At 34.5% G+C, this 15,870-nt stretch overlaps 1 protein-coding gene across 2 annotated transcripts in view; it reads right to left on the minus strand.

Moving 5' to 3' along the window:
* The window catches only part of PDE10A (phosphodiesterase 10A), a 171,945-nt gene that overhangs the window by 20,895 nt on the left and 135,180 nt on the right, over positions 1–15,870 (minus strand). For both annotated transcript variants that reach the window (XM_014875864.2, XM_088161417.1), the window contains exons 10-15: positions 11,624–11,675; positions 7,948–8,090; positions 5,700–5,792; positions 4,922–5,108; positions 3,411–3,553; positions 1,356–1,439 (exon numbers count right to left, since the gene is read on the minus strand). In XM_014875864.2, coding sequence (XP_014731350.2) covers positions 1,356–1,439; positions 3,411–3,553; positions 4,922–5,108; positions 5,700–5,792; positions 7,948–8,090; positions 11,624–11,675 — 702 coding nt within the window. The remainder of the gene's footprint in view (positions 1–1,355; positions 1,440–3,410; positions 3,554–4,921; positions 5,109–5,699; positions 5,793–7,947; positions 8,091–11,623; positions 11,676–15,870) is intronic.

Here is a 15,870-nt window from a genome sequence, read left to right on the forward strand (position 1 = left end):
CACAATTCAACGGTTATTACACGATAGTACAATTATAGCCAAAGGGAAAACCATTATGTGTGATGCCTCAACATAGAATACTGCTATTTCATCCACTGCTGTATTTTGTATACTTGATTAAAGCAATAAAATATTATTTTTTCAGAAGACAAAATGTACTGAGTATGATAGACTTTTCTCTGAAATCTTCCCAGGACAGGACAATTATACATTAAATAGGTAAAGGCATAACTTTATTCCTCAATATATTAAAATCAATTAGTCCTAAAATTTTTGGTTTTGTTTCAAAAGTTTGAGAAGTTTTGTTCTTTCAGAAACTAAATACAAGTCCTGTTCCAATAGTCTCATTTTCAAATACTTTCCTCACTTTTGTTTCCCTAATTTTATATGTGAAAGCTGAGGCTCATTGGAAAAACATCAAGTAGATATCAATTCTTTCTCATCAAAGCTACACGTGGAAAGGAAGAGACTGGGAGTCAGAGAGAGAAGAGAAGAGAACCTGTCTGAAAACAGGAACCCCAACCCTGCATCCACAGCCATTCAGTCTGGCATGGAAACAAGCTGACTACACTGAGCAGTAGAGAGCTGCATTCAGAGGAGTCGCCCACTGTGCAGCATCGTGGAAGTCTGAGAAAGATCCTCTGGTTTGACTGCACATTCATTCAGTTGGCAAAATAAAATGAAACACCAGCAAGCATTTCCAGAATGTTGCACCCTTTTGTAGGGATGTACTTCCCCTTTCAATTGACTAACCATTACAGGCTTTTTCCCTGTAATTTGGAGCAGCTCCATTCTTATAGCAATGGGCCATACTTACCCTACTGATCTTAGTAACGATAAGGAACAGAGAGAAAGGACAGCAAATGAAGCTTTTAATTTGAAAATAATTCACTTCCATAATTAATGCACAACTATGCAAATAACTGATTAATTTAGAAAGATAAGATCTGATCTTGGTTTACTTTTACCATATACATTATTAATTTCAGCAACTACATATCTGAAAATCAGTTTTCATACACCTTCTCTCCTTTTTGGGAAGAGTGCTTTTCATGTCTTTACTATCTTCTGTCTGAAAATCAAACTCATCTCAGAACCAAATAATTTTTCTGTATATTGGAAGGACAACTGTTAGGATGATATAATGAGTTTTTTAACCTCACTGTTCCTAGATTTTATTAACTGAGGACCAAGAAGATGGGACAAGAAATCCAGACTTCATTACAGTCCTGTACAGACCAAACATAGCAAATAAACATCAAAGAAGACAGACCTTGAATTAGAAAGTAATTACGTCAAAAATTGTAACTAAATAAACATAGACTTAACAGTTAAAGACATAGTATACTTCATACCAGGCTGTCCCACAGGACTGGTGAACCATGTAGACAAAAATGGCAGGCCAAACATCTTCATATGGACTGATATCAAAATGGTATCTAAGAAGAAAGTTTCAGTTTAGAAAAGACAAATACCTTTTCATTGTTACTAAAAACAAGTGAAAATGACTAGTAATCATATGCACAGCAAGATTCACTTCTTTCTTAATACACACAGAAAGCTGAATTTACAGGCCATATTTTTCAGTAATGTCAAATTATGTATTTCTGCTAAGCTCAACAGAACTATGCTCATATTTTCATACAATCAGTTAGTAATTTATGTTGGAAAAGACCCTTATGATAGAGTCAAACAGCTTTTGGCTTTGTTTACTTAACAGAAACATATCTTTATCTAAGGATCTACAGATTAAGAAATAAACACAAAAAAATAGTGAATGACAATGAGAGGTTTACAGACATTCCTAAAACGTTCAGGACTTTCTTCCCAGGAATAGTAAAGATGGTGTCTCTAATAATATATTTACTGTCTTTTTCTCCAATAATGTCTGTCATAAACTGCGTGAGACTCGCTCTAATTTTGGTAGAGGAAAAAGTTAGTTTTTAGTGGCTAATAGAAATCAAGCCAAAACTTGAAAAATTCAACATTTAGTACCATATTTTTAATGTTTCATTACCTGAAGGCTTCTCCCCTCCCCTGATAACAATACTGAGGCCGAATTTTAGGGACCCAGCACAGTAGAACTGTTTTTCTTTCAATTGTTAATTAACCCTTTCCGTGCACTTTCTGTGCTGTAAGTCCACTATTTTTTCTCCCTGGAACCTTAACTACTTGACGCACTGAACAGCAGAGCAGCTGTGAGAGGACTGAAAGTAGCTGAATTGCTTGGAAAACGGTTAAATGTATTCTGCTTGAACTAAAGGATGCTAATATAATTTAGAATGAAACCTGTCATCTTTGCAAGTGAAATTCATTTTTGCTGAGGAGGTGGGTTATATAATATCACCTAACAAAGCACAAGAAATTGTATGGCAAAGAATAAGCTTCTATTAGGGTGTAATCCTGCAAGCTGTTAATGCCCTGGCATTCAAGCAAATCACTTCAGCACGTAATGAACTTTAACTATAAGCAGTCTTTGTTAAGCACAGCTTTCACATTGCTCACAGCTACAATGCTCAGTGCCGAGCAGAAGTGAGCGAGCTCTGGAGTTGAGGTTTAAAAAGACAACTTTGATTTTGTGACTCAATAGCTGATTTCAAGGCACCTGGTTACTGGAGTAGAATTTATTTTCCTGGACAAAAAGAGTGACTTAAAAATGTGATGACTCCCATTTTTAGCGTTGAGTGGGGACTGGCCAATAAAATACAGATAGAGGTTCATCTTCAGCACAGAGCAGCTGAAAATAACTAAATTATGTCAGAGAAAGCCTAAAAGCTTGGACGGGAAGTTCTCCTCCAAAGTTAGGCTGCAACTCTACCTTCTAGCATCTGGGATTTGTAACCCTGAATATCAGTTTCCCCTTCTTCAATAAGCACAAGCAGATGCACAACACACACACATATCGATACTTGAAACTCACAAAAAAACCAAAAACCCCCTACACACAAACACCCCCCCAAAACCAAACCTAAAAAGCACACACAACCCAGAAAAGCCCAGGAATGAGCTGGGAGATATATGTTTCATTCTAAAACATATCTAAGGGGATGAGATCATGCATTTGGTCTTAAGCACTGATGTTCCAAGCTCAGCTTCCTCTCTGGCTCTGAGCTGAGAGTGACTTGGGACTATAAGAAGGAAAGCTCATCTCTACAAATCCTAGGTAAAAACTAATACACCTACCCATGCCTGTGGAAAAATTCTGTGTACATATAATTTAATATCTTTGATGGATAAATTTTATTCACAGGTCATTAAGTATAGCTAAGTATAAGAAAGCCAGAGATAAAAGCACATAATATTGCTGTAGTTCAATAACAAAACTGCTTCCTAAAACAACTCCACTACAAATAAGAAAAAACAAATTAGCGGGCTATATACAACTACTGCTACGTTGGAAAAATACTTACAGCTCAATTTCTTTATAAATATGTGGAGGCAGTGTACAGTGCATGAGGTTTTGCCACTCTTCTGCTGTACAAACACTATGGTAGGATAGCTTCTCCATCGTTACACGGTAAATACACTCTGAATGACGAATTCTGTGGTACATCTGAAAAAGAGAAGTCATGCATGAATGTGGAATTTTAATAATGAAAAAAAATTACTTCCTGTATTCAAGCAGCGATTATTTACAACACACATCAGCAAAAATTATAGTGCTTTTGGCTGCACAACTTCACACATTAGAAAAGTGACAGATTACATTGAATTCAGTTCTTTTGGGAAACCAGGCCTTCAATCACATTATTTTTCATCTACTCACTTGGGTAAATATCTAAGGCTCAGCTGACTTTTAACTGCATGTGCGCTCTCCCAAGAAAAACAATCCAGGTTCAGGAGTCAAAAACAGAGCTAACTCCCTTGCAAAATTCTAACAGACAGAAAACCTGTAACAGGACACAACTCATATTTTCTGCCACTGTATGAATTTTATTAATAGCTGCAAATTACTGCTATCTATGCACAGTAGAATGTATGTGGGATGTTTATCATACCTAAGTGACCATTCAGTATGAAAAATAAGTACTGAAAGGTTCAGACATGGCATGGTTTGCAAATAAGTAAGGACACAACAATGCACTAGTTAAACCGTCCCCTGGAGCAGTACACCCTGAATGTTAACATTCACCATCTAAAAGCAGTGAACTCACACACTACTGAGCGTGCACAGTCCCAAGTATCATTTATATCCAGGCCATTCTACCTGCTTTGACACGAGTGAAACAACTTGAGGCACCTGGTAATAAGATCTGCTGCCCCAGTGTACCACTGGGATAATATTGGTAAAATTATGCAATGGAAATCACCAGGTTTGACTCACATTGCATTTTATCTTAGCTCCCATGAATATAACTCAGTTCCTCTACACTGCATTTTTTACTGTATTGCATTTCTGTACTTACAATGTAAGTAAGATCATTAGTCTGCTTATGTTTCCTAGAGGCATAGTAAATTTTGAGATAAATGGGTTTGAGGACAAAAATAGCTACCCACTCTTATCCAGAAGCATGGATAATTATAAGTATATACCACAGCATATAAGTGTACAATTTGATCTTTGAGTATTAGGTATATGGAATTGAGAAAACATATAGCATATCTCCATTACCCAATTAAATTTATAAAATGCAATCTGAATTTATAAAAGTAAATAAGAATCTTACTTTTTAGTGGAAAGGGAAGACAGCTATCATTCACATTTTAGAGCTTGCTTTCTCAGTTTAGCTACGTATAATTGATATACCCAGAGTACGCTTATTTCAAATGAAATCCCTATCATCCTCTTAAAATAGAATTATTTACTAAGGAATACAATGTTAATTCAATGAAACAGACTTACAAATCATTTTAATAACCTGTAACATCAAAATACTTAAGTATTCTCATTATAACGTACAAAATTGTAAATAAAACTTACATTAGCACAGTGTAAGGCTAAAGCACAAAAGACTGCAAACATTTTAAAGTTGTTCTCATCAGTTTTAGAGAAGGCACTTCCACTTATTTTGTTCACCATCTGCACAACACCTATTACACTTCCTCGGCTCACAATAGGCATGCACAGGATGTTTCTAGTTGTGTAGCCTGTGTAGAGGTCTACTTCTCTGGAGAGCCACAAAGGAGAAAGAAAAAAGAGATGAGAGTTGATATCAATGGATATCTAGTCCTTGATTCTCAGAAATCTTGATGCACAATGTACTGAATCGTTTACAAGTAGACGTGATTAGTAACTGCAAAAATTTCACCCTCAAAACTCTCAAGTATTTTTATCTACTGTATCATATTTAGAAAGAACATTTTAATCCTTTATTCTCCATTTGCAAGACAAAGAATTAATATTGCCTTAATCACAGAGGTAAAGAACATTTGGATAGTCCTAGGCATGCTATTTGTTAGTGAACTTTTTTTTACCCTCTGCAACTAATGAGATTGCACAGAGACTGATAATGAAAATTGGTAACAATCTAACTAAATTTTTCTCCATTATTTTAATGTTATATTAATATTTGATAAAAATAATACTTTTATTTGTATCTTAAAAGTATCTCTGATGGCTAAAGCATTTAATAAGCATCTGTAAGTTACCTCCTCAGAGAAACACAGGTCCATGAATACATCTCAATTTGAAATGTAAGTAGTAATTTTATGTAAGAGGTTTGATGAGCTATCTTCCCCTCCAGTGAAGAGCATCCTACCTGTTAAAGCGTGGGTCTGCATAGGCATCAGGGATGTTAAGGACTTCTCCTGTTCTTGCCACTTGACCAGCTATTCCTTTTTCTATAGAAAATCTGGAGAAAATAAAAATGTGTATTAGCCAAAATATGGAAAATAAATTTTTGTAGTGGAGTCTGTCTTGGGCACAGTAATGGGTGTTCCCAACCAGCGCCATTTTCTTGCTTTGAGGAGAAAAATCTTACAACAACTAGTAGCACATAATAAAACAAAAAGCACATCCTAACAGACACTTTCTAAAAACATTTTACAAAGCTACACAGTTTAATACAAAACATGCCATAACATGACCATTTTAGCAACAAATTTCAAAATCTTCAATAACCCAGAGGGTTATCCCTAACAAACATAACATTTGTTCAGAACCTGAGACTTGTGTTTACACTTAAAAGCTATTTATTTTATTATGGCTTTTACATATTCATTGCTTCCTTAGACAAAACAAAGGCAACACAGAACCTGTTTCTTTGGGTGGTGTATATGTGTGGATTTGGTAACAAAATTTTGGGAAAAAACCAGTTTCCACTGGTTTCATAGCTAAACGTTACACGTATTTGCCATGTACACTGGGGAATGACCAGCTTGTTTCATGACAATCAAACAATGCCACTAACTGCATCCCTTAATGACCACAAAATTAAACACAACAAATATATTTCTATGTTACATCAGAAAAATCGGTACATCTGTCTTGTGAGTAAATAATTTTCATTATTTTGACATAAAGCAGTTATGACATGAAACCAGAAGATAATTTATGGAGAAAAACACATAAAAAGAATCATATGTGGAACACTTTGAAGTCTAAATGCACCCTGATAGTACCCTGGTGCCTGGTATTGAAGTTAGTGATAAATCTGTCAGGATTTCACCCTGCACACCTGACTTTAAGTTAGGTTTTTCTCTTGCTTCTTATGATAGGTACATCACACCAACTTAAGACTCCTTCCTGATGACTCACTCAGTGTCACTTTCTTACAGATATTTAAGTTGCACTCCACTTTCAATATGCAGTACCTGTGAAATGGTTCACACTCTTGCACTTACAATCAACATTTTAATAACATACAGAAAATACAGAAAGATATAAGCAAGAAAAACAATTATCAAGGAGCATGAAAGTGCATGTTAAAGCAGACCAGCTTCTTTAATTTACACCACCTCCTTGCTTGTCAGTATGCAAATTGCACCAATTTTGACTCCTTCCATTCTCACTCACACAATGGTAAGTGGGAGTAAGTTTGTCTAAAGGAGTCTTAGTGAAGACATGAATCACATCTCATATTGGCCCAGAACTTTAAAGTATAAGGAGGAAATGAAAAAAGTTCTGATAAAAATCAACTCTGAATATTTTAGGAAAATTTTAGTAAAGGATACTTAGTCATACAATTCTTTACTTTTAAGAAGCTGAAAATCTGAAACCTGTGTGCCTTTGAAAATCTTAATCTGGATCTATTAGGGATTCATAGTTTTCGAAAAGTGAAAAACACTATATTTACTTTGTTGTTTAGCTTCTTTGATTAAAAAAGTGCATAAGTGTAAAAATTAGGTACCTGTGACATGAAGCAGAAATACATATAACCTTTAGACAGAGAATCCTTTCTAGTCATTACCAGACAATATACATTTTCAAATTCACCACTTCAAGCATCGTTCAGTATCACAATTAAAAGTTTGAAAAATCTAAATTCACATGAGAAAAGTAAAATTAAATTACTGAGCTTGAAAAATCTTCAAAACCAATGACCAATCCATACTCAATTCTACATTTGCCAAACCATCCATAAGAAGTACAAATCGTGATTTCCTTGCTTTGGATGTGCTTGAATCGCACAAATTTTAATTCCTCTTGGGAACCCTCTTGGGAAAAAAAGTCCCAAACTGGCAGACTATGGATTAGGTGCACTATTACCTGCACCTTTACCTACCTCAGAACACCTGTGTTTTTTTCCCAACATGATTTCCAAAAGGACCGCCTCCGGAAGACGGCATTTCCAGGAGTGACGTTATAGCTTCAGAGACGCTGTTTCGATGGCACTGCAATGTCATTCCCAGAAGTACTACCTTCTGGAGGCGGGTCCTGGTGGGAATGATATCACAGTATGACAAGTATTGTCAGGGTACCTGCAGATAGGCACAGAAACTGGGTAATAAAATGCCTGCACATCCATAGATAAAATGAAACTGCACTCTTCTGCTAGTTATTCTTACCTTATTTCTTTGGTCTTCTTGAAGACAGGTTTTCCATCATTTTCTTCTCCAATATCAAAAAGGTCTGAATACAGCTCCTTATTTTTGTGGTCAACCTGGAAGAGTGCACACCTATCTGCATTCACCAGGTTTTTTGCATATATCTACAGACAGAAAACAAAACTAGAGTTAACGGTCATGAGTTGGATTCTCTCCAGTCATTTACCTGATGAAAACATATATCCCTGTACGATAAAAGTTTTGAGAAGCTATCCAATATGGAAATCTGTTTGAAAGAGAAATCTTTTAGGATACAATTCAAAAGTAAAATCTTGAATTCAATCTTTTCTCTGTAAATTTGAGTGTTTTCTTCAAGAAATGCAGGAATATCTTCAGAGACTTGAAAGTTTTCTAAAAGAAAATAGGCTTTCCTATTTAATTGTTTTTCAAGACTTTCCAAAATAGTACATAAGGCTTTACTCCCTCCATGTTTAGATGCTATTCATCTTTACTTGATTTTAAATAGATAAGTTAGAGCAAGACCTAAGAACAATTTTGGCTTTTTGCCTTCATCTTCAATGCAAACAGATTGGTATTTAATACCTCGAAAAGACAGACATAACAGAGAGGGTGTTTGCTTCTAAAAATGCTAAGTGTTCCTGTAACATGTAACAACGACCAAACGATCCTTGTGGGTCCCTTCCAAGTTAGAAATATTCTGTGACACTGTGATTCTGTCATTAGAGGTATCATTATGGATTACCCTGTGCAGAGGGATAGGAAATGACTGCACCCTCCTCATATCAGGGACAGTACTTGCAGAAGAGCTGAGACTTAGAAACTGCATGAACAAAGCCCAAAGGGTACCAGCCACAGCCAAGGAAATATCATAGTGCAGCAACAGACTTGCATGGTCTCTAGCTTACTTTGAACCAACAAAGATAGTTTTAGCTCAGCAAAAATAACTCCCAAAAGCACTGACTGTCAGAACAGAATCTTGTCTTGGGAACACAGCAACTCCTCACTGAAGTATTTCTCAGACATACAATAGTCTAAGAAAAAGAGGAAAAAGTGAGACAAAAATCAAACAGGGATCACTGTGTTAAGATGCCAATATACAGGCACAAGAACCTGCTCTATCCAATTCAGATAAGTCTCCTGTGTCTCTTATTTGCTCAGAAAGTACAGTAATTGCATGGTAGAGTATGATCTGAGGTGGGTTCTCTCTCCACTTTATATATAGCACCTACCTAGTCATTCAGCTACAGAAATAGGCTAACAGTAACAAAATCTTGGTGTGCAATGCATGCAGTTGGCATGTTTAAGGATTCACAAGACTTCCATATGAATGATCTCCCCCACCCCTTCTCTCGTCTTCCAAAAATAAAATAAAACAATCAAGTATTTCATTTGATATTAATGCAGATGGACAAATGTTACACCTCGGCAGAAAAAAAAAAAAACCCTATATGAGATGAAAAATCATTAGCTGAGACTCTAGTTCTATGCCATATGAGGGTAACTGCACAGATACCATCTAGCCCAAGTCCAAAACTTGGAGGGCCTCCCATACAGACTGAATCTGTGTTTGGGGAGATTCTGTTGTCTTCTACTCCATTTACTCCATCAGAACAGAAAAGTCAGGGAGACTGCGATCTAAGAGGCGAAATTTGTGAATTTTTTCCCCCTTAGAGCCTTAAGAAATTTAAAGACCTTAACCACTTGGACTTATTCATTTGCTCAAAAGAGAGTGAACAAAAACTGCCAAAAGGACAAGGGGTCTGGTAAATGCTTCTATTCAGATACTGTATCAGATTTCTTTGTAAAATCTACAGCACAGTGTTGATTTCATACAATTAATCTTTTGTGGTTTAACGCATATGACTCAAGAACTTACCTTGGTCACGACTCACGCTTTAAAAAAATGATTACTTAAACAGTTAATTTAAAAGAAGCTAATGAGATGAGAAAGTTTTACTTCTCTAAATCCCTTGCTCAAATCCTGACCATTGGTTGAAAGAGAATATCAGTACAAAAATTATATTCTGCACTGTCAACAGGGAAGTCAAGGATCACCTTTCACATAAGCTGCTTGTAACTACTGCTGCTTGCATATGGGCAAGAAAATGTGTAGGGTAACTTGAACTTTTACTTCCCTTTCCTGCATTTACATTCATAAACACCCTTATATCACCTTTGCTGAGAGATTTTGATGAAAATAAAAACTAAAATAATGGAAAGAAACACACATTATTTTTTTCTTTTGTATTGCAGGAACAAATCAAACCATAAGTGCAATTACCAAAGGGTGAAGTCGTGAGGTGAAACTGAGTTCTGGTCTTTTCTCAGTGAGACACAGAGTAAGCCATAGAATGATAAAAATCACACTCCTATGAAATGGCAATAAATGTACAAGCATAATTCAGCTAATTGGCTCAAGAAAGAGACAACAGCTACAGCTTAAAAGGAAGCTGAGTATGAAACATCACACAGGTTAAAACACAGAATCATGATGCAGCCAAGTGTTTGAAAAGATGATGAAAGAGTAAGCATATTTTACTGCCAATTGTGTTTTCCACCAGATCTCTATTCACAGGGAAGAACAGGGAAGAATATCAATATTTGTTCTCAATGCCATATGTTAGGTTATACCAGTTCTTTTAAATGCTAAGCTATTTTTAAGAGGTTCATTTAAACTGGAAAAGTCAATGTTCTGAAATGTGTCCTATGTGCAGAATTCTTGACTATGTACTAACTAGAATAACACAAACACTGTAGAATATTTTCCATTACTAATTCACGTTTCTAAATAAAACCACTTCAATGTTGTTTGCATTCTAACATCGCTGTCTTTGAATAGTCTAGCTAAGAATATCACTTTGAAGACAGGCATGTATCAGAGTACTGTTGGAAAGTAATTTTTTGAATGTGAAAATTTTAAACAATGCTATCACAGACCTGATTCAGGTTTACACTTAGGAAAAAACTGCAGAATGCAATGAATGTTCATGAAGCTAAAAAGCATAATTCACATACCCAACACTCAAAACATGTTATAAGCAACCAGTTCACACACATTTGTTAACACTATTCAGGAAATAATCTTGAATTCAAAGTTGATTTAGAAAGTCAAATTTCTTCTGAGCAGCTCTTTAATTAATTAATTAGTTATTTCAAAGGGAAGAACTAACCACTTGGCTTTAGTGGTTTCTATAAAACATCTATAAGTTATGGGTATAGTTTTTCAAAGGTCTTGCACATCTCATTCAGCAACTGGAAAAAATACCCTAGGAGTAATTTTTAAACTCTATCCCTTGCTACAGACAGTAACTTCTTCAGCAGTGTTTTGCAGCATGTAGCAAATTGAATTTAGGAAGAAGGATTCAATACAACATGCGGAAATAAAAAGAAAACCAGAAGCCTTTCTGTTACAATTTTCAAATTTTCTCAGAACACAACAGTAACTATTGAGACAGTCATGTTTCATTCCTTATAGAAGCTGAATGGAAGTTGTTGCAAAAATGGCAAATCAAGCCATCCTTTACCACCTTTTCTGTGCAGACATGTTTATGCTGTTTGTATCATGTGTACTACAAACAGCTTGTATATTTCAATGACATAATGTCTTCAAGGGAAGGAGAATGAAGGGCTTTAATAACTACAACTAATAGACTTAGAAGTGAAAAAGACAACTTACCATTATATGTTCAAGTAGAGAATCTATTGCAACTATATTATCAAAATATGTTCTGCAGAGAAAGAGAAGTCAGTAAACATTGGCATTTAGTCAAACACTTCTCAAATAGGTGTCAGGGGCTCTTGTTTCACTACAGCTTAACACAGACCCAGAAAAGGTGAGGACAAACCACTGGACCTTGAAACTCACTGACTGGCTTGCTACAGCACAAGGGAATTAAGAGATGGTCCTAGCTCTGTTCCCTTAAGCCATTATTCAACAGAATTGAAAATATTCTTTATCATACGTGGAATTCTCTCTGTAGAAAAATAATAGACTACGAAATATTGCGTGCCGTGCACTGAATAGGCTCCTGCTGAGCAACACCAAGAATGCATCAAAATGCTTTGGCACCTCTAACACACTGAAAATTTTAAAAGCAGAAGTAAAAAAGAAAAGAAGTAGAAAACAACAACAAAAAAATCCATTTCTTTCAAAATATCTCATTAGGTTTATCCATTTTACGCTCTGAGAACTGAATAAAAGTATGTATTGCAGCTAAATCCACATTTTAATCCTTTTAACACTAGTTAAAAGGCAACTATTTAAGAAACTCTTAATGGGTCTTCTCTATCAACAGCAGCTGAAGTTGAGGAAAGGGAATGATCTTGCAACTTAAAAAATAAAAAAGAATAAAAATAATTTCAGTTTCACAGCAAAGTGGTAACTGTTCAAGGACAGTCAAGAACATTGAAAGATAAAGTTCAAACTTAGTAGTAAAAGAAATCTAAATCTTCTACGTGCCAAGTATTAATAACCCTTGGATTACAATGTTCCCAGCAGACAAAAGGCATTGTCCCATGGCCTTGAATATATACACAGCTCAGTTCTGTTTGGGTCTAGTGGAAAGGAGATACATAATACACTGCTCTTACATCGTCAGGGACATGAAGAGGGGAGCACTGCATACTCTGACCTTTCCAAAATGTTACAGAACATGTCCTGGTGACATTGCACACTAACAATTTCCTCACTGAAAAAGAAATTCTCCTTCCATGTTACAAGATGGAGACCACTTCCAAGAGGAAACTAATTCTTTTCTTGCTGATACAAGTCTAAGTCTTTGCCTACATAAAATTCATAAAGATATTATTAAATGATACCCCAGTTTTGTGCCTTAAAACACAGACTTTCTTTTTTTGTTGAAACTAAAATCCTCAATCAACTGATAATGCTGCATGAGAATTATTTTTTTATAGAAAGGCATATGCAGTATTCATTATCATTTTTATCTTAAAAATGTAAAACAATTACAAAGTTCTTTAAAACAATCTCAGTGCTACGCCAGGCCATAAATCTAGATTAATAGAGTTTTTTGGTAAACTAGTTCAGTATGGAAGTTAGCAACATAAAAGCACTCTGGAAAGGAATATAATGGTGCAAGACTTGGTAAGAGTGCCCTTTGGGAGGCATGCTCTGAATTATGCCGAAATTAAAAAAAGGTCATCCTGAGGAAAAAAGCTCAGAAAAAACATCTGGCTACAACTAGCTTGCCCTCCTTGCAAGGGGCAAACTCCTCCCTGTGGTTTATTACTCTCCTTCCAGCTGGGTCAGCTTGGCTGCCTACATTCCTGAGCAATGGCATAGTAATCTTGGACATCCTCTAATCTCATCAGTTTGAGAATTGTTCATCAAGACACACAGAAGTGTTTGCAGCAAAAATCCAAGACCTCTCGTTTTTCCACAGTATCATCACTACTTTGTGATGCACTTTGAAATTCTTCTACCAACTAGTTTCATAAAGCACTGTTAAGCACTCCAGACTGATTTACCAGAAGTACAGCTCTGGTTTATCTTTTAATTTATTGGTTATTTTTGTTATTTAAAGGTCCTAACAGCAGTGACAAAAAGAGATGAAGGAAGAGCAGATGACCTAAGACACTACACTGATTTTGCAAGTGTAAGCTCAAGCTTTCACACACTTTCTGTGCTTTCAAATTAATCTTGCCTTATAGTGACAAGAAATTAAAAGCAAACATATTACATACAGTAAAAGCCTCTGAAAATTAAAACACAGACTTCAGAAAATGCACAGGAAGAGCAACGATGTGGTAGCCCTGATTTTTCAAGGATTTAACTCTGAAGTCCACATATTTATGAATACATGCACTAATGTCTGTTTTAGTTTTGGATAAATTTGTGAGGAAATTTTTGAATGAAGTTTTTTTAGGAAAAAAAAAAGATTTTAAGTAGGTTTTTTTTTAGTGGAAAAAACCAAAATTGTTTATTTGACAGGTAATATATTTTTTAGCATAAAAATGAACAATATGAAATAGTGAAATTTTTTGTTGTTTTGAAGCGATTATAGATTGAGACGAGTTTTTTTGCTGGTTGTTTGGTTTATTTAGTTTGTTTTTAGGTTTTTTTCTGTTGGGGAATGTGGTGGTTTAGGTCAAGTTTGGTGGGTTAGAGGTGCGAGGTTTTGGTGTTTTTTGGGGTTTTTAGTTTAGAGTAGGTTTAAACAGTTTTAGGAAAAAAGAAAGAGAGAGAAAATATAATTTAGGGTGGTTTTTTGTTTTAGTTAGAAAATTAATTAAGAGTAAAGGAGAGCTTTTTATTTTTGTTTATTGTAGACAATATAGTTTATGTGTAGGGATGCGGGGGAGTTAGTGCAGTTTTTGATAATAAACTTTTTTTTTGGAACTAGATTTAAAGTTGTAGAATTTAATATTTAACACTAATAGAACAGATGATTTGGGGATATAGGCATTATATAGTTATTTTAAGATATTTTATTTTTTATTTTTATATTGTTAGTTTACTATTATATTTGATATATATTTTAATTTTATAAACACATATATTATACAAATATATATAAGATATAGTTATAGGTAACGACAGTGATATATAAGAGTAATATTTATATATGGTTTTTACTTAATAATTAGATTTTTTTGAGGTACACATTGTGTTGTTTTATTTTTTTGTATTATTTATTATGTGCAACTTGGTTTTTGAGTAAAGACAATTTTATGAATGGGTTTGTTTGTATTTGAGGCAGAATTGATTTAAATTTTTTTTTAATAAATTTTTGGTATGTATTACTGGGATTTTATTTTTGTTTATTGTATGCAAGGATTTAGACTGGGTAGGGTTTGCTTGATTTGTGGAACTTCGGGTATTAATTAATTAGATGGCTTTTGTTAAATGTTGTTTTTAATTTTTAAAAGATTTTTTATTTAATGTTGTTAAAGTTTTTTTTAAAGGTATAGGGTAGGTTTTCATTATTTAGTGGTGGTTTTTACTATGGTCAGTACATAGTGTTTGTTTTGACGTGTTTGGGGCAGTGTGATGTAGTTAATTTGTTAGGTTTTTGTATATTTGAATTATTGCTTTTTATACTAGAGGGGCTTTACTTGTTTGGTTTGTTTGATGGCAGTACACGTTTTATAGTTATGGATAACTTGAGAAATACTGTTTATGGTTAGATTTATTTTTTGGTTTTGTGTTTATTAATAGGTAGTATTTTTGCTCTGATGACGAGGCATTATGGGTTTATTGAGCTAGGAACAAATTTTTGTGTTAATTTAAATTTATTTTTGACACTTTTATTTGTGTAGTTTGATTTGTTTGTTGTTTTGATGTTTTTTATTAGTTTTATTTTTGGGGACATGGGTATTATATGACAGATTTTTACAGGTAGTTTTTTTTTTTATTTGAGTGGTATTTTTTTTTATTTGTTAGCAGCCTAAATTGTTTTTTATGTTGTTAATTATTTTTCACTTTTTTAGTTAACTTTATAGAGTATTGGTTATTATTTATGAATTAGTGTAAAGGTAGAGCTTTGGTTATTTTTTTTTTAGTAATGTTTAGGGCTAGCTGAACAGCTTTGAGTTTAGTAAGTTGGTTTGATTTACTTTTTTTTCAGTAGCTTGTGTAACTTTTTGTGTGGGGTTTTATATGGCTGGTTTTTATTTTTATGATGCAACAGGAACTCTTGGTGAAAAGAGCATAGCATGTTTTATTTGCTGGTAGTTGGTTATAGGGTGGGAGTTTTTTGGCTCAGGGTACTTGTTTTTGTTTTTTTTTATTGATGAGACTAAAGTTTTTACTTTTTGATTAGTTGGTAATTATTTTTAAAATTTTAGGGCAATTTGTTGTTGTAGGGTCCAAAAAATTTTTGGAAGAACATGGAAGCACACTAAATAACGTTCAGTAAAGTCCTTTCAAGCCTTCTAAAATTGCCAGGAGACACCAAGCATATC

Source organism: Sturnus vulgaris, chromosome 3, assembly GCF_052056855.1.
Source record: "Sturnus vulgaris isolate bStuVul1 chromosome 3, bStuVul1.hap1, whole genome shotgun sequence".
NCBI classification, from domain to species: Eukaryota; Metazoa; Chordata; class Aves; order Passeriformes; family Sturnidae; genus Sturnus; species Sturnus vulgaris.